Source organism: Orycteropus afer, unplaced genomic scaffold (assembly GCF_000298275.1).
Source record: "Orycteropus afer afer isolate SDZICR_OR568_19922 unplaced genomic scaffold, OryAfe1.0 scaffold00014, whole genome shotgun sequence".
Classification (NCBI taxonomy): Eukaryota; Metazoa; Chordata; class Mammalia; order Tubulidentata; family Orycteropodidae; genus Orycteropus; species Orycteropus afer.
Window position 1 is genome coordinate 2170007 of NW_006921601.1, and position 25254 is coordinate 2195260.

Sequence of the window (25254 nt, forward strand, 5' to 3'; positions counted from 1 at the left end):
TTGATCACCTTTCCCTTCCACAAGACATCACACTGGTCCATTATATTGATGGCATTATGCTAATTGGACTTAGTCAGGAAGAAGTATCGGTGACTTTAGAGTATTGGTGAGACATCTATGTGCTAGAGATTGGGAAATTAACCCATCAAAAATTCAGGCACCTTCCACTGCAGTGAAATTTCTAGGGGTCCAGCGGTGTGAAGCATGTTGAGATATTCCTACTAAAGTGAAGGATAAGTTATTGTATCTGGCTTCGCCCACAACTAAAAAGGAGGCACAATGTCTGGTGGGCCTCTTTGGATTTTGGAGGCAACATATCCCTTATTTGGGTGTGTTGCTTCAGTCTATTTATCAAGTGACTTGGAAACCTGTTAGTTTTGAATGGGGCCCAGAACAACAGAAGGCTGTGCAACAGGTTCAGGCTGCCATGCAAGCTGTTCTGCCACTTGGGCCATATGACCCAGCTGATCCAATGGTGCTCGAAGTGTCTGTAGTAGATAGAGATGCTGTTTGGAGTCTTTGGCAGGTCCCTACTGGTGAATCACAATGCAGAACCTTGGGGTTTTGGAGCAAAGCCCTGCCATCCTCTGCAGATAACTACTCTCCTTTTGAGATACAGTTTTTGGCTTGTAACTGGGCTTTAGTAGAGAATGAATCCCTAACCATGGGCCACCAAGTCACCATGAGGCCTGAGATAACCATCATGAACTGGGTGTTGTCTGACTCAGAGAGTCATAAAGTTGGACATGCACAACAGCACTCCATCATTAAATGGAAGTGGTAGAGATTGGGCTTGGACAGGACCCGAAGGCACAAGTAAGTTGCATGAGGAAGTGGCCCAAATGATTATCGTCTCTACTCCAGTCACATTACCTTCCCTCTCCCAGTCTGCACCTATGGCCCCATGCTGAGTTCCTTATGATCAGTTGACTGAGGAAGAGAAAACTCATATCAAACCTATCTCTTAATTATCCATTTATTTTCTCTCCTTTCCTCTCACTTCCCATCCCTGGAAACCAACAAAGAAAATTTCCTTCCATGTATAAACCTTACCTTGATTTTTTACAATAATGGATTCATACAATATTTGCCCTTCTGTGTTTGACTCATTTCACTCAACAGAATGTCTTCCAAGTTCATCCACATTATGGGGTGATTCACTGGTTCTTCAATGTTGTATCGTATTCCATTGTGTGTATGTACACACATATATATATATATAGTTTGGTTATCCATTTGTCTGTTGATGAGTACTTAGTTGTTTCCATCTCTTTGCTATTGTAAATAGTTCTGCGACGAACATGGGTGTGCATATATCTACTCATGTCCCAGATCTCACCCCTTTAGGATATATTCCTTGTAGTGGGATGGCTGGATCAAATAATATTTCTATTTCCAACTATTTCAGGAATTGCTATACTATTTCCTGTAGTGGTTGTATCATTTTACCATCCCACCAGTAATGTACGAGAGTTCCAATCTCTCTGCACCCTAGCCACCATTTGATGTTTTCTGTCCTGTTGAACTTTGCTATTATTGCCGGAATAATATGAGATCTCATTATTGTTTTGATCTTCAGCTCTCTAATGGCTACTGACTGCCAACATTTCTTCATGTTTGTTGGCTACCTGAATATCTTCTTTAGTGAAGTGTCTGTTCATATATTTTCACCATTTTTAAAATGGATTGTCTTTTTGATGTTGAGATGTTGACGTTTTCTATAAATTTTAGAGATAATTCCTTGTTGGATGTGTTGTTGCCAGATATTTTTTTCCAAATCTGTAGGTTCTCTTTTGGATAAGTCTTTTGATGCACATAAGAATTTAATTTTTAGAAGGCCCCAGTCATCTAGTTTCTTTTCTGCTGTTTATGCTTGATAGTCTATTTATACCATAAATTAAGGCACCTAATTTTGCTCCTACTTTTCCTTTGATGAACTGTATAGTTTTGGGTTTTATGTGTAGGTCTTTGATCCATCTTAAGTTAGTTTTTGTGTATGGTGTGAGGTATGGGTCTTGTTTAATTTTTCTACAAATGGTTATCCAGTTTTGCCAGCACCATTTTTGAAGAGATTATTTCTTCCCTAGTGAATTGGTTTCAGGCCTTTGTCAAAGACTGTCTATAAGTGGATGGATCTATTTCTGGTCTTCTATTCACTTTAAATAAAAAACCAAACACATTGCTGTTGACTAAGATCTGACTCATAGAGACCCCTCCTTAGGTTTCCAAGGTGGTATCACTATGGAAATAGAGTGACTCTATATTCAAGAGCAAGTATCAGAGTCTCTTCTGACATCCATTTTTGTCTTTTCTTTTTTCTTGTCTTTTTAATGACCTTTTTCTTTCTTCATATATGATATCCATGATGTCATCCCACAACTTATCTGGTCTTGGGTCATTAATGTTCAGTGCAAACATATTCTGGTCTCTAGATTATTTAGCCAGGCAGGAGAAAGGGAGGAAGAGTGTCTCTAGCTAAAGAAAGAGCATGTGCCAAGTCCCAGAGGCAAGGGAATGTGTGCCATGTTGGAGGAAGTGAAAGTCAAGGTGGCTGGAGATTAGAGTGATGGGTGAGAGGAAAGAGATGAGACTGAAAAGATAAAATGAGTTAGGGGCCTAGTCATAGAGGCACTGTAAAGCAAATGAAGGGGAGGTGAGTATGATAAATGTTAAGGACATGATGCGATTTGGTTTTTAGAAAAACAATTAGGCTGTACTATAGAGAATGAAGGAGCTCTGGTAGCATAGTGGCTAAAGCACTTAACTGCTAACCAGAAGGCTGGCGGTTCAAACCCACCAGCCACTCCTCGGAAGGAAGGTTGGGCAATCCTACTTCTGTAGTGATACTGCCTCGGAAACCCAAGGAGGGGTCGCTATGAGTCGGGGCCGACTCGATGGCACATAACAACAACAATAACATAGAGAATGAATTAGAGGGAGAGTAAGAATGAAAGCTGAGAGACCACTTATAAGTCCATGCAGAAGGCAAGGGAGCATTGTGAGAGAGCATGGTGGATGATGGGGATGGGGCTAAATACAGAAGATATTTATGAGATAGAATGGAAAGGCCTTGAAGATAGATTGGGTTTGGGGAATAGAGGAGATGGGTTCAGGGTAACAACCAAGTTTCCTCCTTGGGAATCTGGTGTATTTGCCACAGTTCTCTGAGAAAAAAGAACACCTGAGTAGAGGAGTAATATTGCAGGGGAGCTGAGGAGGCATTGCCAGTATGTTCATTTATGGGCATGTGGAGTTTCAGGGGCCTGTGAGCCATCCAAGAGATTTCCATTAAGTAGGTGAATACATAAGTGTGGCTTGGGAAAGATCTAGCTAGAGATAGAGATTTCAGAATTGTTAGAATGTAAGTGGTAATCAAAGGCATAAAATTAGGGAGGGTGTGTAGAAGTGCTGAGTGATAAGATAAGGAGACCCTGAAAAAATTGCTGAAGAATATTTAAGGGATGGAAGAGGAAGAGATAGAGCAGCCAGACATGTTGGAGAAACCCCAAGGAGAATACAGTATGATGAAGTCAAGGGAGGAGAATGCTTCAAGAGTGAAGGAACTGTCTTCTGTGATAAATGCTTTTAATGCGTCAAATAAGATAAGGAGTGTAGCATAATAGTTAAGTCCGTAGACTTTGGATTCAGATTGTCTGGGCCTATATGATAACAGAGCAGCTGCACAGAAAGCAACCACTAACATGGTTGTATTACTAGATGTATAACTCACAAACTAGGTTCTGATAGTCCCAGGGCTCAGACTGTATTGTGACCTATTTGGAGTCCAACTATGTTTACCCTGACTGTCAAGCAAAGAGTGTGCTAGATTCCCAAGTCCAGAGAGTGTTCCCCTTGGGTATTTCCATTTTGCCCAGCATATGGTGCTTCAGGACCTAAATCTCTGTTCACAGAGCCTCAGTGCACTTCATATTCAGATGGAACAAGACAAGCTCCTGTACAAGCAGCAGCTAGCAGAATGTCAGCAGCAGGAGAAAGTCATTGAGAGCCTGGTCAAGCAGCGAGATGCCCTGCAGGCTCAGCATGAGGCTTTCCTGGAACAGGTGGGTTCTTTGCTGCCACCTGCCCTGCACTGTTCCTCTCTTGGGAAAGGACAATCCCTCATAGGATGTCCAGAGGAGAGGATGGGGTGACCCATCATAGAGTCTGCTTGGGAGGAGAGCGCAAAAATAATAGGATGACTTAAAGTGTGGTTCTTCACGAGGACCCCTGGGAAGAGATGAGCCTGCCTGGCAACCCCCTGTAGGGAAGCTCACTTCAGAGTGCATCTCTCCTATTTTAGATGGGCAAAGCATTTCTGGGGCCTCTGAGCCAGCTGCAGGCAGCTGACTTAGAGGAGCTACGGAGCTATCGAGCACCACCGGAATCTGTGGTCCAGGTGACCAATGCACTGTGTGACCTGTTTCATCGTGAACCAGGCTGGGCTAGTGCCAAGCAGCTGTTATGCACTGAGGATTTTTATCAGGTAGGGAAGGTGGGGCACAGTGGAGCAATGAGGAAAGAGGAGGGGGTGGGGAGATTTGGCAGGGCTAGGCTGTTGGGTCAGGGTTCAGAGCTTCCATGTCTTCTCTCATCCCCTTAACACACATTGTCCCAGGAGCTGGTGTTCTTCCCCAAGGAGAAGATGACAGACTCAGAGCTGATACAGTTAAACATAGCACTGAAGGCTCCAGGCATGAGTGAAGAGGCCCTGAGAGCAGTAAGCATACCTGCAGCAAGACTGACAGTCTGGCTTTGGGCCGTTCTGCGCTATGGCGTGGCACAGCGTCGGGGACTACCCACAGGTCTGCTGTTGCGGCAAGTGGAGGCGGCATTAGCTCGGGAGCAGGCCTGCCTGGGCCGCTACCAGTTCCAGGCCCATGAGACCCTGCAGCACAGTGTGAACCTGACTAAGAAGATGAAGCATGCCCAAGTTTCCCACACCCATGTGATAGAGACTCTTGTCCTGGCACAGTATGGAAAATATTACAAGCTGCCCATAAAGGCTGCACTGCTCACCCCTATGCACTCCTGGACTACAGAACTCAAGGTGACCATCCCCCCATATTTCCCCCCATAGTTCATTTCTGCACCACCCCTCATTCCTCTGTTCCTCTCTCGGCCCTCAATGCATCCCTCTGTCCCACTCTGTCCTCCTTGTCATGCTTTATTCCATACCCCAATCTGCTCCCCAAGTGCCAGACCTTCTGCTGTTACTCTCCTCACTTTGTCTGTGCACCTTCTCATCTTTCCTTCCACCCTAGAAGCTGAAAGGGCACTGCATGACTGTATTTGGAGATGCCCTCCTATGTTCAGCTGCCATTGTCTACCTGGGTCCCTTTCCACCACCAAGGCGCCAGGAACTATTGGACAAGTGGCTGGCACTGTGTAGGGGATTTCAAGAGACCCTGGGTCCAGATGATATGGCACAGGCACTAAAGCAGAAGCAGAAATCTGTCACCATGCCAAAGAACCCCCTACTGCCCACACGCTTTCCATTCAGTCTTCTGTCTTTGCTGAGCTCTGATGATGAACAGCGCCAATGGGATAGCGATCTGAAGCCCCAGGCAAAGTCTGCCCGCCTGGCTGGGGTACTTCTGCGAAGTCAAACCCACTATTATAGTTGCCGTTGGCCTCTGGTGCTTGACCCCAGCAACCAGGCCCTCATCTGGTTGAACCAACAGCCTCTGGAAGAAAATAGTTCCTTGGCCTCTGCTCCCACTAAAGGCAGAGGTAAGCATAGTGCTTCTTGAGTATCTGAACTGTCCAACACTCTTGCCACATGGGATCTTCCCTGCCCTAATGAACTGAAGACACTACCTTTTTGTGGCCAGGATATCCCAAATTTCATCATCTTATACTCTATTAATAAGTTTGGTCACATTTACATTTTTTGCCTGTATTACAATGACTCTAAGTCTACATGGCTGACCAGTCCATGATCTTCCATTTCCCTGGTCTACTCATACCTACTGGGAACCTGGCCAACAATTCAGAACTTGCTACCCAAATTTATTCCATGTTCAGAAATTCTGAGGGAACTAGTAGCACAGTGGTTAAACCATTTGGCTGCTAACCAAAAAGTTAGTGATTCAAACCCACCAGCCACTGTTTGTTTCTGTAGAGATTTATAACCTTAGAAACTGTATGGAGCAGTTCTACTCTGCTCAGTAGGGTCACTATATATATGTCTATTATTTGGCATCGAGTAGGATCCAACTCATGGTGACCCCTCCTTGGAGTTCCAAGGTGGTATCACTATGGAAGTAGATCGCCCTATCTTCCTTCTGAGGAGTGGCTGGTGGATTTGAACCATCAGCCATCTGGTTAGCAGTTAAATGCCTTAGGCACTACGTTACCAGAGCTCCTATAGGGTCCCTATGAGTTGGAATTGACTTGATGGCAGTGGTTCGGTCTTATTTCTATTGGCACTACTTGGATCAGGGATCCATCTAGTTGGAGTATTAGAAGGAGCATTTCCTAGGAAAAAGAAGACCAAAAAAAAAAAAAAAAAAATCCATTGCCATTGAGTCAATTTCAACTCACAGAGACCCCCAATGGGTTTCCAAGGCTGTAAATCTTTATGGAAGTAGATTGCCTCATTTTCCTTCCACGGAGCAGCTGGTGGGTTTGAAATGCCAACCTTCTGGTTAGCAACCAAGTGCCTTACCCACTATGCCACCAGAGGTTCTTAGGAAAAAGAAACAGGATGTATATTTCCCAGAAAAATTGGGGACTGTGTTGGTCAGGATGATTAACATCCACAATATGAAGTGTATAGTAAGAGGTCTATAATATGGGCTCTATAAACAGATAATCCAGGTTCAAATATCTCATGTTAGCTGTGTGACTTTAGGCAAGGTACTTAACCTTTTCTAAGCCTAAGTGTATTTGCCAATAAAATGGGGGCCTTAATTATACCCATTTCATAAAGTGTTGTATTAAGGTAAATCATGTAAAAAAGGGTCATACAATGCCTAATATGTAAGTTCTCAAAAAAGCCATAATTACTACTAATATATTACTGCTACCATTATTCCAAGAGCTCTGGTAGCATAGTGCCTAAAGCATTTGACTGCTAACCAGAAGGCTGGAAGTTCAAACCCACCAGCCACTCCTGGGAAGGAAAGCTGGGCAATCTATTTCCATAGAGATACCGCCTCAAAAACCCAAAGAGGAGTCACTATGAGTTGGAATCAATTTGATGGCAGTGAGTTTGGTTTTGAGACCATTATTCCAGTCCCCCCTGCCCTGCCCCACTTCACTGTCCAGCACAACTTTCAATTATCTCCATACACCATTACAGAACTGCACATCATACAGTTATCAGATATATAATTATATATGAATTAGCCTCTCTCTCATAAGAGACATGCTGACACACTGAAGAAACATCTAGCAGCTGCATCTCATTTTGAGTCCGAGAACTCTGAATGATGTTCAGTGATCTTGATCAGGTATAGATGTGTCTCTTCATGTTCCTACAACCTATGATAGATTACACATGCTAAATCCAACCATGCCAACCCACCTAATATTCAAAATAAAGCAAAATCAGGACAGCTACAATAAACTTCCTATTTAGAAACTGGGAAAGGATAAGAAACACACACTGTATATTATGCTACAGCATGTATCATATAATGCCAATAACAGATAGTAAGGCAATGGTTAGCGTCATAGTTGGAGTGAGTTCCTAGACAGCCAGTTCAGATGTCATGGGTTCTGATGAATAGTCAGTGACCAATAGTCTTTTTGGAGCTATTTTGCCCTAAATGTTTATCTCCTATTGGAATGGGTATGGGGCTAGAGATTTGCCTTAAAATTAAGCAAACAGATCCCTTTTAACCACACTTCAGGGATTTTCCAACTAATTTCTTTAAATCTCCCACATTTTTTCCTACAGATTTCATTTGTAAGGACCATATTAGTTACTAACCAATGCCAGAAGTCTTGGTACACTCTCATCTTTGAATTTGAACCATACCTTCATGACTTATGTCTCTTAGGAATGTTTCTGGGAGTTCTACTGAGTCCACCAAGGCTTGGCTTAATGTCATCTGTCTAAACCTCTGCCGTCACCTCACAGCTGTAGTAACAGTCCAGTGAGGTGAATCTGCCATGGAATGTTGCCTTATTACTTGGCTGCACCCAACTCAATTGGGGAAGGAGGAATATTATCTTTGTTAAGCACGGGATACTCATAGAGAAGTACTTTGGAAGAAGCTGGTCGGTGACACTTCCCTGATTCCCAGGCTCTTCCGATATCACATAATTTCTATTTCATGCATCACGAGGTACAGAATTTGGTTTTCACAAATCAGCAAAGTACATGATCATCTGTAGTCTGGAATTGCTTCATATGAGCAGAAAGGAGTTCTCTTAAAAAGCTTTTTCTAAAAATTGTTTCTTATCTAATACTGCAAGAAGTATGCATGGTCTAATATCTCTACTAAGTCCACTAATACTCATTGGGAATGTGGTCCAAGTCCTAGGAGATAAGCCAACTTCTTACACACCATATAACCTAGCCAGCTTCTCAGCAGAAAGCATAAAAATCTCCATTTCCCTCATAACTTATTGTATCACTTAAGTATGCTCTAAGCTGTAAGTAACAAAAACCCAATTTACCACAACTTAAACAAATTGGGTTTTATTTATCTCACATATGGGGAATACTTTGGTAACAGTCCAGGAGTAGTGCAGGGCTTTCAGTGTTACCTTTAAGCACCCACGTTCTTTATATCTTTCCGCTCTACAATCCTTAGCATGTTGGTTTATCTCTTTATAGTAGGTTGAACAGTGTACTTGAGAAAGATATGTTTATATCCTATGCCCCACAACCTGTGAATGTGACCTTGTTTGGCAAAATATATAATTATATTATATATCACAAAAAACTCACTGCCATCAAGTCATTCCCAACTGATAACAACCCCCATTGTGTTTCTGAGGCTGTAAATCTTTATGAAAGTAAATTGCCCTGTCTGGAGTAGCTGGTGGGTTTGAACCGCTGACCTGCAGCAGGCACAGCTGAGCCCACCCCAGGTGCAGCCTGGTTTCTGTCTCTGTCTGAGCACCACTCTCCCCCTGAGCACCTTGGGAAAAGGTGAGGCCCAGCAAGCAGGTTGCCAGAACAGCTTTGTGGCCCTAGACCCCAGGACCAGCCTTAAGAGTGCTTCACTAATCCTGGCCTAGTGCAAGCTCAGGACTGTAGTATGGAACAGAACCCACTATGCCACCAGAGCTCCTAATATTATATATATATATATATAATATATAATTAAGTTAAGGACCTTGAAATGAGATTGTCTTAGTTATCTAGCCCTGCCATAACGTATATACCACAGGTGGGTGGTTTTCGCAAACAGAAACTTATTTTCTCAGAGTTTAAGAGGCTAGAAGTCTGAATTCAAGGCTCCAGCTCTAGGGGAAAGCTTTATGTCTCTGACAGCTCTTGAGGAAGGTCCTTATTCCATGGTTCCTTGTCAATCTTCACGTGGTGTGGCATGTATCTTTCCCCATCTCTGCTTGCTTAATCTGCAAAAGCAATTATCTCAAAAGTGATTAATTTAAAACACATTATACACTAATACTGCATCATTAACATAACCAAGAGAACTGTATTCACACATGGGATTACAACTAGATGTATAGTAAGATTTACATTTTAGGGGGACACAATTCAGTCCATAACAGAGATCACCCTGGATTTTCTGGGTGGGCCATCAATCCAATGATGAATGTCCTTATAAGAGACAGAAGAGAAGACACAGATACACAGAGGAGAAAGCAATGTGAAGACAGTGGCAGAAACAGGAGTTATGCAGTCATAAACCAAGGAATGCTTAGAACCACCAGAAGCTGGAAGAAGGAAGGAAGGATTCTCCCCTAGAGTTTTGGAGGGAGTGGAGTTCTTCTGACACCTTGATTTTGAACTTCTAGCTTCCAGAACTGTGAGAGAATAAGTTTCTGTTGTATAAAGCCACTAAATTTATGGTAACTTGTTATGGCAGCCTGGGAAACTAATACGCATAACATGGTTGCAAGATGTCTGCTGTATCTTCAAGCATCGTATCAGAGTTGGTGCCTGCCATTTCTGGCCTTTTTGTCAGGAAAACAAATGAATTCCCAGAAGTCTGAAGAGCCAAATATGGTAGGTAGAATTTTGGCCTCCATACCTTTGTCCTGCAGTGTTACTCCCATGATTGTTACATTACATGGCAAAAGAGACTTTGCAGATGCAATTAAGTTTATGAATCAGTTGATCTGAATCTGGTGCTATTATCCTGGATTATCTAGGTGGGCTCAATGTAATCACATGAGCCCTTAAAAGCAGAGAGTAGGGGGGGAAAAGGTAGTCAGATTCAAAGCATAAGAAGTGTTCAATGAACCATCAAATGTTTCGGAAGGCTCTACAGGAAAAATGTGAGAAGAAAATTAATTCTGCCAACAACCAGTAAGCCTGAAAGAGGACCCTGAGCTCCAGATGAGAACTGAAGCCCCAGCTGATACCTTGATTTTACCACATTGAAATCCTGAACATAGAATTCAGCCATGCTGGGTATCACTAAGTTTGGGGCAATTTGTTATGCAGCAATAGAAAACAAGGAGCTCTGGTGGCATAGTGCATTTGACTGCTAACCAGAAGGCTGGCGGTTCACACCCACCAGCCACTCCTTGGAAAGAAGGCTGGGCAATCTACTTCCGTAGTGATACCACCTCAGAAACCCAAGGAGGGGGTGCTATGAGTCAGGATCTGACTCCACAGCAGTGGTTGCGTTGCATTTGCGTTTAATAGAAAACAAATACACCAAAACTGAGGACCTAGCAATGGCCACCTGCAAGAGAATCTAGGAAAGACAAGAATTGATCTTTTCCTACTTCTGAAGTATAGGAGGCAATGGAGAAGGGGCTTGGAAATGGCTGTTGCTAATCAATCATCTGTGTCTGTCACACCATCCTTGACTTGACAGTTTTTGGTCTTTCACTTATAAGTCACTACTTTCTAGCACTGATTTCTTTATTAGTTGCTAGTGATGGAATTGGGAGCTCTGGTGGCATAGTGCCTAAGGCACTTGACTGCTAACCAGAAGGCTGGTGGTTCAAACCCACCAGCCACTCCTCGGAAGGAAGGTTGGACAATCTACTTCTGTAGTGATACAGTCTCAGAAACCCAAGGAGGGGTTGCTATGAGTCAGTTCTGACTCTATGGTACATAACAACAACAAAAAGTGATGAAATTATCTTAAGCCAAAAAAATGAGAGAGAAAAATGTATTCAACTCTTCCAGCCAACCTATAGAAAGAGAAATGGAGCTGATTTTAGGAATGACTAGAACCCCTCCCTTCATTAGGGTACTCACTGTCATCAAGTTGATTCCAACTCATAGAGACTCCTCCTTGGGTTTCCAAGGTGGTATCTCTACTGAAATATATTGCCCAGTCTTCCTTCCGAGGAGTGGCTGGTGGGTTTGAACTGCCAGCCTTCTGGTTAGCAGCAAATGTCTTAGGGACTATGCCACCAGAGCTCCTTGTTTTCTATTGCTGCATAACAAATAATACTGATAGCTAACATATATTGAATGCTTACTATGTGTCTTGTGCTTTATATGTATTAATATTCACAGCAACCCCATGAGGTAGTCACTAATATCAACTCCATTTTATAGGCAAGGTAATTGAGTTATAGAGAGCTTAAGCAACTTTCCTAAGGTGTCTTCATCTGAGTCTTTCCTCATGAGATTGAGTTCTTGGGTGAACAGTGCTCTCTAGGAGCCTAATTTGTCCCCTAAGAACAGCTCCTCTGCATCTTTCTGCCATAGAGAATAGCCTTAGGAGCAATCAAGAGAGACTATATAAAGAGGAGGGCACAGGAGTGGAAGATGATAAAAGTGAGGAGAGCAGTGAAGACCAGAAGGAAGAGGAAAAGGAAAATGAGAGGAAAGAAGAAGAGAAGAAGAAAAAGGAGGTGAAAGAACAAGAGGAAAAAGAGAAAGAGGAGACAGAGAATGAGAGGGAGAATAAGCCAGCCTCTGCCACTCAGTCTCCGCCTCCTTCCCACCTTAGAGTGCTCTCAGGTGCTGACCCAGAGCTGGGTCCTCAGCTCCAGCAGGCAGCCGCCAGTGGTGAGAAGTGATACCCACTTACCATGCCCCTCTTTGTCCTTCCCCCATTCTGTGACCTCACAGGCCTCTCACACCCCAATCTTACCTCAGCTTCCATCCTTTATCCCAGACACAATGTTGAAGAGTGCTAAGGGAACTCTCCTATCAGCCAATGGGGAACCAGTCACAGTCAGATGTTATGTATGGGGGGGTGGGGAGGAAGCTGGGGACTGGCATAGTGAGTAGATTGTCCTTGTCTCTCTCCCTCACAGGCGTCTCCGTGCTTCTGACCAATGTGGAGCTAGGCCTAGAATGCCAAGAACTCCAATGGCTGCTACAGCGGGCGCAGCTGAGCCCACCCCAGGTGCAGCCTGGTTTCTGTCTCTATCTGAGCACCACTCTCCCCTTGAGCACCCTGGGAAAAGGTGAGGCCCAGCAAGCAGGTTGCCAGAACAGCTTTGTGGCCCTAGACCCCAGGAACAGCCTTAAGAGTGTTTCACTAATCCTGGCCTAGTGCAAGCTCAGGACTGTAGTATGGAACAGAATCCCTGTGCCCCTCACCATCCATCTCCCCCTCCTCGGGGTCTGCCAAGAGGCAGTGGTTAAGCATCTCCCATGTAACCCCTAGTGCTAGGGTGTGACTTGCTGAAGGGGCTGAACGTGCTGGATCTGGACCTGAACATAGACTTACTAGAAGAACAGATGCTGCATGAAGTCCTGTGCATAGAGCGTCCTGAGCTTGACACCCACTGGCAGGAACTGAAGAACAGAATCTGGGATGTTTGCAAAGCTGTGGAGGCTGCTGAGGTGCTTGGGAACGTAGTCTGTGGGTTGGGATGAGCACTGGAGGGGCCCAAGTATGGGGTGGAGATGAATGTAGACATATGGGGACTTTGTGGGAAAGGGCCAGAACCATGCCATGAGTGACTTTGCAGGAGAAGCTGCTGGAGATGCTGCTGTGCCAGAACTTACAGCCTCAGAGACCAGCCAAGTTCCTGTGTGACATAGTGAGGGCCCAGGCTCAGATATGTCAGCTACGTGCCGAGAATGAGGAGCTAGAAGAGCTGAGGCTGCAGGACATGGTGTTGTGGGCACCCTACCGGCAGGTGGTCCGGCATGCAGTGACCATGGTACAGGCCCTAGCTCCACTGCAGAACTTGCTGCCACTTTTCCGTCTGAGCCAAGAGACCTGCTTGGCAGCCACTAAGCAGGCTTTGAACGACATAAAGAAGTGTGAGACTCAGCCAGGTGAGGACATGACCAGCCATCTGCTGCAGATGAGAACACAGCTGACCCGCCAGCTGCTAGACAGCACTGTGGCTGCACTGGGCTTGACCCAAGTGCCCTTGGTGGGTGCCTTGGGTGCTTTGGCTCTGCTGCAAGCAGCAAGAAAGGCACCAGAACTGGAGAGGCTGGCACTCTGGCCTGGACTGGCAGCTTCTCCCAGCACAAGCCACAGCCAGCCTAGCCCAGGTGTGGCTCGACCAGCCTGGCTAGGGCTGAGAGCCTGGCAAGAATGTGGGATGTTAGAGCTGCTGCCCCCATTTGCTGGCCTGCGTGCATCCCTGGCAAGCCACTCCAAAATTTGGCAGGCTTACTTGTCACTGTCATCCACAGTGCTGGGTCCTGCACCTGGGCCTGGGCCTGATCCCCTCAGCCTCCTCCAGAAGCTGATTCTGTGGCGTGTGCTACAACCCAAGTGCCTGGTAGGTGCCCTGGCGGACTTCACCACCAGCCTCCTGGGCCGGCCCCTGGATGAAACAGTTGGTGCCCCCACCATGCCCTTGGAGCACAGTCAGGCTACTCAACCTATGTTGATCTTGTTGCCACCTCCTGGCCACCCCACAGCTACCCTGCATCCTCTGAATGTCATCCAGAGACTAGCTGCCAAGCACGAGCAGGTTTGAGTCTAACCTCTTGACCACAGAGTCAAAGCTGGTACTCCTATGGGCTGAGATGGGGTGTGGGGATTCTCCTTCCCAGAATTCTCATGGGTGGTTTTTGGCTACTCAGGGTCTTTGGGGATCATTGTGGCATTACTCTTGGTCCCTTGGGTTACTCTACATCATTTTCAGTCACTCTACCATTTGTCTTTTTGTCTCCAGGGGCAGAAACATCTGCAGGTGATAGCCCTGGGCTGTGAAGCCTGGGACCCAGTCCCAGCTGTGGTTAGCACTCTATGCCAGGCTATGCACAAGGGGCACTGGCTGGTGCTGGATAACTGTCATCTGATGCCCCACTGGCCGAAAGAGCTACTACAGCCCTTGCTTGGTCTTTTTAATGGAGCTAAGGGTGGGTCTGCTGCCTAGATGTGGCTTCTGGGACTCTACCCTACCACTTAGCCCGAGCTTGAACTCTTAGGCCCCATGGCCAATCCCCTAGCTCCAAGCCTGTTCTCTTGGCTTTATGTCTGACTCCTGACCCCTCAGCCTCAAGCCTGATCCTCAGAACTGTGTCTGATCCCTCACCCCAGTTCTGATTTCTGCCCTGCATTTTGACCTCTAGTGGTCTCAGACTCGGAGATGGAACTGCTGTTAGCTCAGCCTGCAAGCAGGAATGTGACCATTGTCCACAGGGATTTCCGTGTTTGGCTTATTCTGTCTGCAGAGGGTATTGCTTCTATGCCAGGTAAGAAGCCTCCCACTACAGGCTATCATATTGAAGACCCGTGTTGTTCTGACTCAGCACTCTCCTTTCTGCCCAGTTGTGCTGGCTCAGCATTCCATGCCTGTTTTCTGGGACCAATCCCTGGAGCTGGGCCACGTCTTGATCAACAGCATGGAGCTAGCCCAGCAGGAGTGCTGCATGCCACCCACAACCCAGGCCCTGCCTCTGCTCCTCCTCCATGGCCTCCTGCTTCACCGGCAGCTCTATGGACTGAGGGTGCAGGCACACAGGGGGTGTTGGTGAGTAGGTCAATTAGTCAACCTAGTCAGTTAATCTGTCACTCAGCAAACACTGACTATCCTCCACATGCTGGGATGAGTAAGACAAATCCATCTCTGGGGTGCTCCAAAGTGTAAGGGCAAGGGGGAAGTCAAGGAAAGCTTCTCCCAGGACTTTGGGATCTTGCTTTGAATTGAGTCTTAGAAGCAGAAGCACATCTGATGGGTCTGGGGCTTTCTGAGTACAGAGAACTAAGCTTAGCAGGAGGGAGAAGACTTCAGTGTGGCCAAAGTGGACATGCTGGGGGATGAGTTGTTTGTTGTTATGTGCCATCAAGTTGGAGCCGACTCACAGCAACTCTTCCTTGGGTTTCAGAGGTTGTATCATTACAGAAGTAGATTGCCCAACTTTCCTTCTGAGGAGTGGCTGGTGGGTTTGAACTACCAGCCTTCTGGTTAGCAGTCAAGTGCCTTTGGCACTATGCTACCAGAGCTCCTTAAGCACTCACTACTAGCCTAAAAGTTGGCAGTTTGAACCCACAAGTGTCTCAGAAGGCAGGCCTGGTGAAAGGTCACAGCACTGAAAACCCTGTGGAACAGTTCTGCTCTGTGCATATGGGGTCACCAGGAGTCAGAATCAACTTGCCAACTAACAACGGGTCACAGAAAGAATGTTGAGTAAATATGGGATAAGGGAGGTCAATGAGGAAGAGGGAGAAGTCAAGGATGGCTTCCAGATTTCTGCCTTGGACAGCTGGGTGGCTGGTAGTACCAGTCAGTGGGATAGAAGATGGAACAGATTTTGTTGGGGAAATTTTATCAGTTTGAAAGTAAGTTGTATTGGAAGTGAGCCCTCATGCCTGGGGAGCTCAGGTAAAGATGTGAGTCCTCAGCACGTGGATGGAATTGGAAACCAATCCTGCTCCCTTCCCAGGAGTCAAGGCACCCTGATTCAGGCCCTTCAGATCCAGGGCCAGCTGTGGGCCAGCCTCAGCAATCCCAGTGTTGCCATGCAGGAGCTGGCTGGTGAGACTCTTGCCATCCCCCATGTAGTCAGACATCTGCTCCCAATCTGGAAGGAGGTGGGGGTGTGGGTGCTGAGAGATTGGAACAAAATTCACAACTTTGGTTTGGGGGTGGGGAAAACTGGAGGGGATGGACTTGAACTGAGGGGCTCTAACCTCATCCTCAGCTTCAGTTTTCTATGGGGGTCCTGTGGGAGACATTAAGGACAGGGAGACTCTGATTAGCCTCACTGAAGCCTGCCTGAGCCCCAGCGGTGGGAGCTGGGCTTACCCACAAACACCTCAGCATCTACTGGCCACTCTGATGCCTAGCCCAGGTAAGCCAGGATCCTTTATCTGTGTTGGGGTGGGTGAGGAGAGGGCAAGCAGTGTAATGCCAGCTCAAAGATATGTGGACAATAGTACCAGTAAAAGTATATGAGATGGCAATATTGACACACTTATGAAAGTGATGGGCTAAAAGGCCAACTCCCTCCCTCTGGTGTTGGGGGAGTTCACCTGTCTCTCACCCCTCACCTTTACCCCCAAGAGTTAGAAGAGCTGGATGCTATGGCAGAGTGTAAGGCCCAGATGCACCTACTGCCTACACCACCTGAACCCCGGATCTGTGGACTAAGTGCGGGTCCCCAAGCCTGGCTGTTGCGACGCCAAAGTCGTGCTCTCTTGAGTGCTCTGCAGCGGAGTTCACCCACTTGGGTTCCTGAGGTTCGCAGAGGTGCCCAGCGCGCAGAACGACGGCTGCGGCAACGCCTAGTGCAGGTCGCACGGAGACTGGAGTCACTGCAGGCTCTCCTGACTGGAAGCATTCACCAAGGCGAGCCTGGCACCCTGGGGGCAGTGCTGGGGCCCGATGCGCCGCGGCCCCTGCAGGGCTTCCTAGAGACAGAGGCTCTGGAGCTGAGCGAGCTAGTGGGCACACTGCAAAGTGACCTTGACTGCCTGTCGCAGCAGCTGAAGGGCAAGCCTCCCTGTGCCTCTCCGCGCTGTACTGCGGTGGCCCACGCTCTCTGGACTGGCCGCCTACCCCCACCTTGGCGACTCCATGCGCCGGCAGGCCCGCAACCGCCCTGGCACTGGCTGCGACAGCTTTCGCGCCGTGGCCAACTGTTGACCCGCTACCTGGGTGTTAGCGCGGGCACTGAAGTACCAGAGCGCGTCTTCCACCTGTCAGCCTTCGGCCACCCGCGCCGCCTGCTACTGGCATTGCGTTGGGAGGCTGCCCTGCATTCAACCAGCCCTTGTTTCCCTGGCAGCCAAGGTTACAACTTCAGTCACTGCCTCCATAAACGTCTGGAGCTGAACAGCAACCCTCTGCATCTCAGGGTATTTGCGCTGCCCCCTCATTTCCGATCCCGCTCCTCAAAGCCCTTGACTCCACCTTAGTTATCCCATTGAGCCTTTTCGTGGTCTTACTCCTCTGTGATGCCACCCTGTTTTCCCTTCCCATTCCACCAAGATCTCCAGCTTCCTAGCCTTGCTTAATCAACCTCTGGTGCTTCCAGGTGGAGAATGGCCCAAGTCCCACCGTGCCGGAGATGGGGCTGCTGCTGATTGGGCTACAGCTCCTGAACGCCGAGTGGGACCCCATAGCTGGGGCCTTGCAGGATAGTCCTTCCAGCCAGCCCAGCCCTCTGCCTCCGGTCAGCGTCAGTGCACAGGCCTGGCGCACCAATGAGCTGCCCCCTACAGGTGGCCTGGCTGTGTACTCCTGCCCCGTGTACATGGAAGGACCCCTCGGCATCACTCGGCTGCACAGCAGGAACATCCTGATGCACCTGCCCCTGCCCACGAAGCTCAGCCCTGCCATCTGTACCCAGCGGAGGGTTTATGCATGCAGCCCACCCCTTACCTGAGCCCTCAACCAAAATAAATGATTCTATAAAAGGCTTCTGAGAGATCTGCAAGGAGAGTAAGGTGTGTGCATACCTAGAAGGTGAGGCACTGAGGGGAGAGCCATGTGGACACATCTGAGGCAAAAGGAGGGTGTGCACAAGGGAGAGAAGGTAGAAGGTGTCTGTCAGCAACTAGGAAGACGGGAGAGTGAGCACACATAAGAGAGAGGGTCATGGTGTTCATGATGCATCCCACAAGCAGCAGACATGACAACGACCAACACCCAGAATCCTTGTCCAGCTCTCTATTGTGGTCTTTTGTAGGGAGAGCATTAGAACTCAAAATGTTTTTAAAGGTTTCTAATAGGAGTTCCGGAAGCGTAGTGCCTAAGGCACTTGACTGCTAACCAGACGGTTGGCGGTTCAAACCCATTATTATTTATTGGGAATACCCCTATCCTGTCCCACGAGTCATCCTTTTCCTATTTTCTGAGTGAGCCACACACATGATACAAGGTCCTATGCTGATTCAACAATTCTTTACTGAACACCCCTCTGAACCAGGTGTTTCTCCAGGCTCCGGTGAGGTTGTTTTAATGTAAGGAGAAAGTAAAAGAGCAACATATGAATAATTTTATTTTAGGCACTATGCCACCAGAGCTTCCACCTTTCTGTTAGTGCCTAAGGCATTTGACTGCTAACCAGGAGGCTGGTGATTCAAACCCACCAGACGCTCCTCAGAAGGAAGACTGGGCAATCTACTTCCGTAGAGATACTGCCTCAGAAACCCAAGGCGGGGTTGCTATGAGTCGGAATCGACTCAACGGCAATGAGTTGTTTTTGTTTTTTTCAGTTTTGATTATAAAGAAAATAAAACAGGGTGATGTAATGTTACAGAGTAGCTAGAAAGGAGCAGTTAATATAGTTCAGAGGGTGTGGGTAATGAATTTAGTTTACCCAAATAATTTGGTCTTTGTCCTTGGTTCCTGAGAAATAACCTATAAAGCGAATTTCTCTTTGAAGTGTATTTTATCTACAAGGGCCACTCTCATTTCCTGGATTTCCCCTCCTAAATTTCCCGCTGTTCTACCAGCCCTTGACTCCATCCTCTGCTACTCTGAGCCCTAAGGCTATGATTTTCTACTTTTGGAGCTGGTCGTGGTGTGGAGTTGGGAAACAGCTTCACAAGATCACAAAAGCACAAAAGCTTCAAAAGAAGTTGGTCTTTCAGTGGTAAATTTTCTGATTTTCACCTGCTTTTGGTCACTTTCCAGTGCCTACAAATAGTTTATTGGTTTATATTTTGTTCAGATTTTGTAGTTAATTATGGGATGACTGTGATAAATTCACTTGGAATCAGGAACCAAAACTCACATTTACATCTGTAAAAGAACATTGCTAAGAAAATTCTTCCCAGAGTTTTTTGCGGTAGCAAGAATTTGGAGATATTGGGACCATAGTCACAGGTGACATCAAGCTCAATTGGCATAACATACTATACAAAACATTGTTCCACATCCTACTTTGGCGGGTAGTGACTGGGATCTTAAAAGCTTGCAAGCAGCCATCTAGATGTAACAATGGGTCTCTCCTCATCCAGAGCAAAGAAGAATGAAGAAAACCAAAGATTCATAGAAACAATAAGTACTAGTGACTGGTACACCATGCAATCCGTAGCCTATACGACTATGAGACCAGAATAACTAGATGGTGCCTGGCTACCACTGTCAACCACTCAGAAGGGGAATCTATGTAGGAGATCCTGAATAGAGAGGGAGAACAATGTGGAACAAAACTCAAAATCATTTGGGGGAAAAAAAAATGGGAGACCAGGTTTGCTGGTCTGATAGAGCCTGGTGGAACCACTGAGACTATGGCCCCTACCTGCCCTTCAGGTCTGGAATTGAACCCACATCTGTGGTTTCCAGCCAAACAAAAGACAGGCATATGAGTTGAACATTTACCTGAGGTAGATACACTCCTTGGAGAGGACAATCATGGGAGAAAGAAGAGCTGTTTATGCACAGGGAGACAGCTCAGGGGGCAGGAGTCCATGGAGGGATGGACACAGAAAAAAAAAAAAAAAAAGAATTTGGAGATAATCTAGATGTCCTTAGTTGGGGGAATGGGTATGGTAAATGTTCTAACTATACACTATACACAACTATACACTACGGAATACTCAGCAGATGTCATATGCAATTCATTCAATTATCTGTTGAATTCCTAATATGTGTCAGGTATGTACTAGATTCTAAGGACACAGTTTTAAGAACAAGTCCCTGCTCTCTTGGAATTTACATTCTAGTGTAATCATATAAACAAATATGCAATTAAAAAAAGGTGATACGTTCTTTGGAGAGCTGACATTTGAACAGAGACCTGAATGAAGTGAGGAAGTTAGTCATGTAGATATCTAGGGGAATAGCATTCCAGGCAGGTGGAAGAGTGAGTACAATAAGCAGGCTTCTAGTAGTCAATAAAAAGACACAGAATAGTTGGGCACATGTGAGTGAAGGAGGCAAGTGTTAAAGAGATAAGGTCAGACACAGAACTGGAATCCAGATAATACAAAGACCTGGAGGCTACTGCAGAGACTTTGCACTTTATTATTAGTGAGATGGGAAGTCATTAGAGCATTTTAAGAAGAGGAAACAGTGAGCTATAGACACATATAGCAACATGAATGGAAGCACTGTGTTGAGTGATAAAAGTAAGCTTTATAGCATAATATCACTTATGTTCACTCATTAACATAGACACAAAAAGGATAATAATCAACTAAGTTGATTTTATTCTAAGAATTCAAGGTTAATTTCATATATGAAAATGATGGTTATTTGCTACAATGACAAAATAAAGGACAAAAAAATATATGATCTTTCTGATTCAGAAGCATTTGACAAAATTTAAAATCTAATGCATGGTAAAAATAATAGCAAACAGCCTGGAATTGGACTCACTCCCATGCCTCAACTCTCAGCCGAACAACAGACAGGCATACAAACTGAGTAACTACACCAGGGAGAAGTACTCCTTAGAACAGTCAACCATGGAGATTAGAAGGGCAGCATCTGCACAGGGAGAAAGCTAGGGAGGCAGGAATGTATAGGTAAGAAGGACACGGGGAAGAGGTAACCACAGGGAGGTGGGAGAACTGTTACCTTGTGGGAACTGTAATCAATGTCATCAAAATGTTTATGAATGGTAAAACGAATCTGCTTTATAAAATTGCAACCAAATCACAATAAAAAGTTAAATAATAGCAAACAGAAAAGCACATCATTAATCTAAGGGTGATTCCAAAAACCTTACTGAAAATACTATACTAATAAAGTTATGAAAGATTTTCCTTTGAGTTTTAGAATGAGACAAGGTTGTCTACCCCACACCACTTCTCTTGAACATAGTAATCTATCTCCAGGCCAGTGGGGTAAGGAAAGAAAAATAAATGAGACAATATTGAAAAGGAAGGAATAAAACTGATTTTTCAGAGAAGATAAGTGTGTAAAAAAAATTAAAAAGAATCTACAGATAAATTATTAGGATTCGTAAGTGAGGTTAGCAAAGTTGCTCCTTCATGGTAAATAGATAAATATTTCAATATACAGCTAGTAGAAAAATCCTATTTGTAATACATTTTTAAAGAGTAAATATTTGAATAAATATAAAATGTGTAAGACCTTAACACATAATCTATGAAACATTATTGAGAGTAATTAAAGAAATGGAGCATATAGACCATGGAATTAGGAGATTCAGTATTACAAATATACCAATTCTCCTCAAATGATTTAATGAGATTTTTTTAAATCACAGTCAAAATGCGACTGATAAAATGAGTATCACAACTTCCTAATTTTAGTCTCCCGTCCTCCACACACACACACAATTAAGACTTAAATTCACTGGATAGGTGGGAAGTATTGACTGGCATCTGGCAAGATAATTAAATGTTTGAAACACCCTAAAAGAAACAGAGGTTTTGTGATCAAGTGTAAGGGTGATAGGATGCCCAGAGAAGACACATTAGTCAGGGTATACAATGCCAACTGTTGTAACAAATACCCCCAAAACTCACTAGCTTAATACAAAGGTTTGTTTCTTGTTCAAAGTCCAATGTGGATGTTGTTGGTCAGGCAGCTCTCCTCCAAATAGTGACTCTAAACTTCTATGCTATCACCATCAAAACATCAAACATGTGCTTCCAGGTCACCCTGGTAGGCAGGGATGTGAGTGGGAGTACATGGAGAAAGCTCATCCATGTTAACTGCTCTCCACACTTTCCATTGGTGAGAACTACTCACCCAGCCCTGTCTAGCTACAAGGGAGCTAGAATATGTATAGCTTAACCCTGTCCAGAGAGGAAATTTTGGTGAGCACCTAGCCAGTTTCTTCCACATAAGAAAAGGCGATATTGGTATGAAGATCTGGAAGATGAAAATGAGCTCAATAGGGGAAAAAGTATTCTAGTCAGATGTAGCTAACACGTATAAACACTCTGAAGCACAAAAAGCTTGGAATGCTTGAGGAATTAAAAGAAAGAACTCCTGTGTGCCTGGAGTTTTATGACAAAGGGAAGCAGTGGATTAAGATGCAGTTGGTGAGGGAGGCCTGGCCAAGATCACCTGAGACCTGGTATACCCCCAAAAATTAAACCCACTGCCAACTGATTCCGACTCATAGTGACTCCCCGTTGGATTTCTGAGGCAGTAAATACTTCAAAAGTAGATTGCCCCATTTTCCTTGGAGGCAGTCGCTGGTGGGTTTGAGCCTCCAACTTTTTGGTTACCAGTCAAATGCCTTAGGCACTGAGCTACCAAGGAGTCCATATTTTATTCCCAGAGCAATGAGTATGGACTCACTTTTCAGCAGAGAAGTGACTATCTGATTTACATCTCAAAAAGATCACTGGGCTATGTGGAAAATGAATTGCTTTGGGGGCAAGAGTGGAGGCAATTAAACCAGCAAGCCGGAGACTGTTGTAGTCAAGTGTTCCGGAACCAGGTGTCTGATCAGAGAAATCCCCTGGAAGGGAGGATGACCTGAGGAGGAAAGTGTCTAATTACTGGTTGCTGTTTGTGAAAAGCTCTAAAGGCCTTATGTAAAGGCAATTATGTAAAGGGCAGTGTTAGGACCTGAGTCTTGTCTCTGCCAAGATCATGGTGTTTCTTTTGGAACTGTGTTCCCTGAGGACGGTGTTCTAGGAACAAAAGCTGGAGCACACTGATAGCTGCAGAAGCAATAACCATCTACTTAGAGACCTCTAAAAGGCACGCTGAATGAGCATGAGGTACAGCTTGATATTCAAACCCAACTTTATTTTTGTCTCTCACCACCCCTTCAAACTTGATTCATTGGGGGTTCTCTTCCCCTGCCCTGGATAAAAGCTGCAGCAAGCATATGGTTTTCCAGCTCATTTTTAGTTAACAGATAGTTCTATCATCAGTTTAAGGCACAAATATAATCAGAATGTTTATTTCTGTGTAGCAATAAAACATCTGCACCTGTCTTGGTTTTAAATATTTTCCCCTTCCAGCTCTGACCCACGTAAGTCAAGGAGCCTACACTGGAATAGATCATGGTCCCTGTATTCTGCTCTCCTCACCTCTTTCCACCCAATAGCTGCTGACTGCTCTGGGCTGAAGTGCAGAGACGAGAGGTAAGGGGATAAAGCAGTTCTTGACTAACCGGGTGGTCCTGTGCTTTCTGGGCCTGGTATACAGCTAAAAAGGAATTCCTGCTATCGGCTCTCCACACTTCCCAGGATGCTGGTGGACGCTGCTCTATTCTGGGAGGTCTCTGCAACTCCCCTCAGCCCACATGGCACTCTGCCAGCTCCTTTGCACTGATGTCTTCTTGCCTCTTCAAATGGACCTATTAGACAGCACCCAAGACCATGCCACACTTCCCTCTCCCCAACATGGTGCATAGGATATACTCATGTACCCCTTGCCCAGGCAAATTCTGGAAATGCAGAGCGACTCAAAGGCAGTAGCACTCTTCTGGCTCCACTATCAAAAAAGTTGGTAAGCCTGCTTTCCCTGGGCATTTCCAGGGCTGGAGTCAGACTCCAGGCTCATCATTTCCCAACTGTAGGAATATACTACAGGCTCCCCGAGTGGCCCCAGTGGAGCCTCCTCATTAGACTTAAGAGGGTTGGGTTCTGATAGCCCAGCTGTATACTGTCTCAGAGTCATAACTCTCTGCAAAGCAATCTTGTACCTGTCTCTTTCCATCCCATCCTCTGTCATTTCTCAATGACCTTGAACCTCAATGCGCTATTAGTGCTGCCAACAATGCTATGGCTTAGGTTCCTAGGGCTGCCAGAACGAATTACTACAGAGAGGTGGCTTAAAACAACAGAAATTCTCTCACAGGGCTGGAGGCTAGAAGTCCAAATTCAAAGCTCTAGGAGAAAATCCTTCCTTGTCTCTTCCAGCTTCTGGCAGCATAACTTCAATTGTCTTCCCTCTGACTCTTTATCTGCATCTCTTCTTAAAAGGACAAGAGTCATATAGTATTAGGCCCCACCCTACTTCAATAAAACCTCTGGCTAACTAATTTGCAAAGATAATATTTCCAAATAAGGTCACATTCACAGGTGCTGGGGTTTAGGACATTAACATATCTTTTTAAGGGACACAAATCAACACATAAAAAATCTCTTTCCCTAGTCCATTTGTCCTGTCTCCTGCTCTGTTAGAAACTACATTCTCTCCTCCAACCTCTGACTCCTCCTCTTCCATTCTTACTGTCAACTGATGAATATGCTTCCTGCTTCACTGAGAAAAGGAGCTCTGGTGGTGCAGTGGTTAAGCCATTCAGCTGCTAACCAAAAGGTCCACAGTTCATACCCATCAGCTGCCCCCATGGGAGAAAGATGATGCAGTCTGCTTCTGTAAAGACTCAAGTCTTCAAAACCCTATGGTGCAGTTCTACTCTGTCCCATAGTGTCACTATGAGTCAGAACTGACTTGATGGCAGTGGGTTTAGTTTTTGGTCACTGAGAAAATCAAAACAACCAGAAAAGAAGTTTTCAGGCCCCATCCTAGATCTACTGAATCATAAACTCTGGGGAAGACTTAGCATTGCGTATTATAACAAGCGTTCCAGATGACTGTAACATTTGAGAACCATTACGTAATTGGATAAACCCCCTCCTACCCCCGTTTAGCTCCTACTGTCTTGCCTCTCCTTCAATCTGCTGTAGCCACATGGGTCTTGTAGTTCCTTAAACAGCAGGCAGGCTGTTACTTTTTAAGGAGCTGTAATTGTCCTGTCTTCAGTTCAGGTTCTCAGCATCAGACACTGAAAGTTAGGCATGGGCTTGAACAAGAGTTTGTTCTGAAGTTACTAATGGAATAGGGAGGACCTGGGTCAGGGTGACTGGATGGGGGCCCAAAAGG

The 25254-nt window shown here is 45.5% G+C and overlaps 1 protein-coding gene across 1 annotated transcript in view; it reads left to right on the top strand.

The window, feature by feature from the left end:
* Nucleotides 1-17866, top strand: part of DNHD1 (dynein heavy chain domain 1) — a 98448-nt gene extending 80582 nt beyond the window's left edge. The window contains 15 exon segments of the mRNA XM_007956446.1: nucleotides 3912-4061; nucleotides 4301-4483; nucleotides 4616-5047; nucleotides 5262-5730; nucleotides 11822-12124; nucleotides 12376-12528; nucleotides 12732-12910; nucleotides 13039-14004; nucleotides 14209-14395; nucleotides 14609-14731; nucleotides 14808-15009; nucleotides 15923-16014; nucleotides 16181-16330; nucleotides 16543-17336; nucleotides 17516-17866. Coding sequence (XP_007954637.1) covers nucleotides 3912-4061; nucleotides 4301-4483; nucleotides 4616-5047; nucleotides 5262-5730; nucleotides 11822-12124; nucleotides 12376-12528; nucleotides 12732-12910; nucleotides 13039-14004; nucleotides 14209-14395; nucleotides 14609-14731; nucleotides 14808-15009; nucleotides 15923-16014; nucleotides 16181-16330; nucleotides 16543-17336; nucleotides 17516-17866 — 4734 coding nt within the window.
* The last annotated feature ends 7388 nt before the right edge of the window (nucleotides 17867-25254 follow it).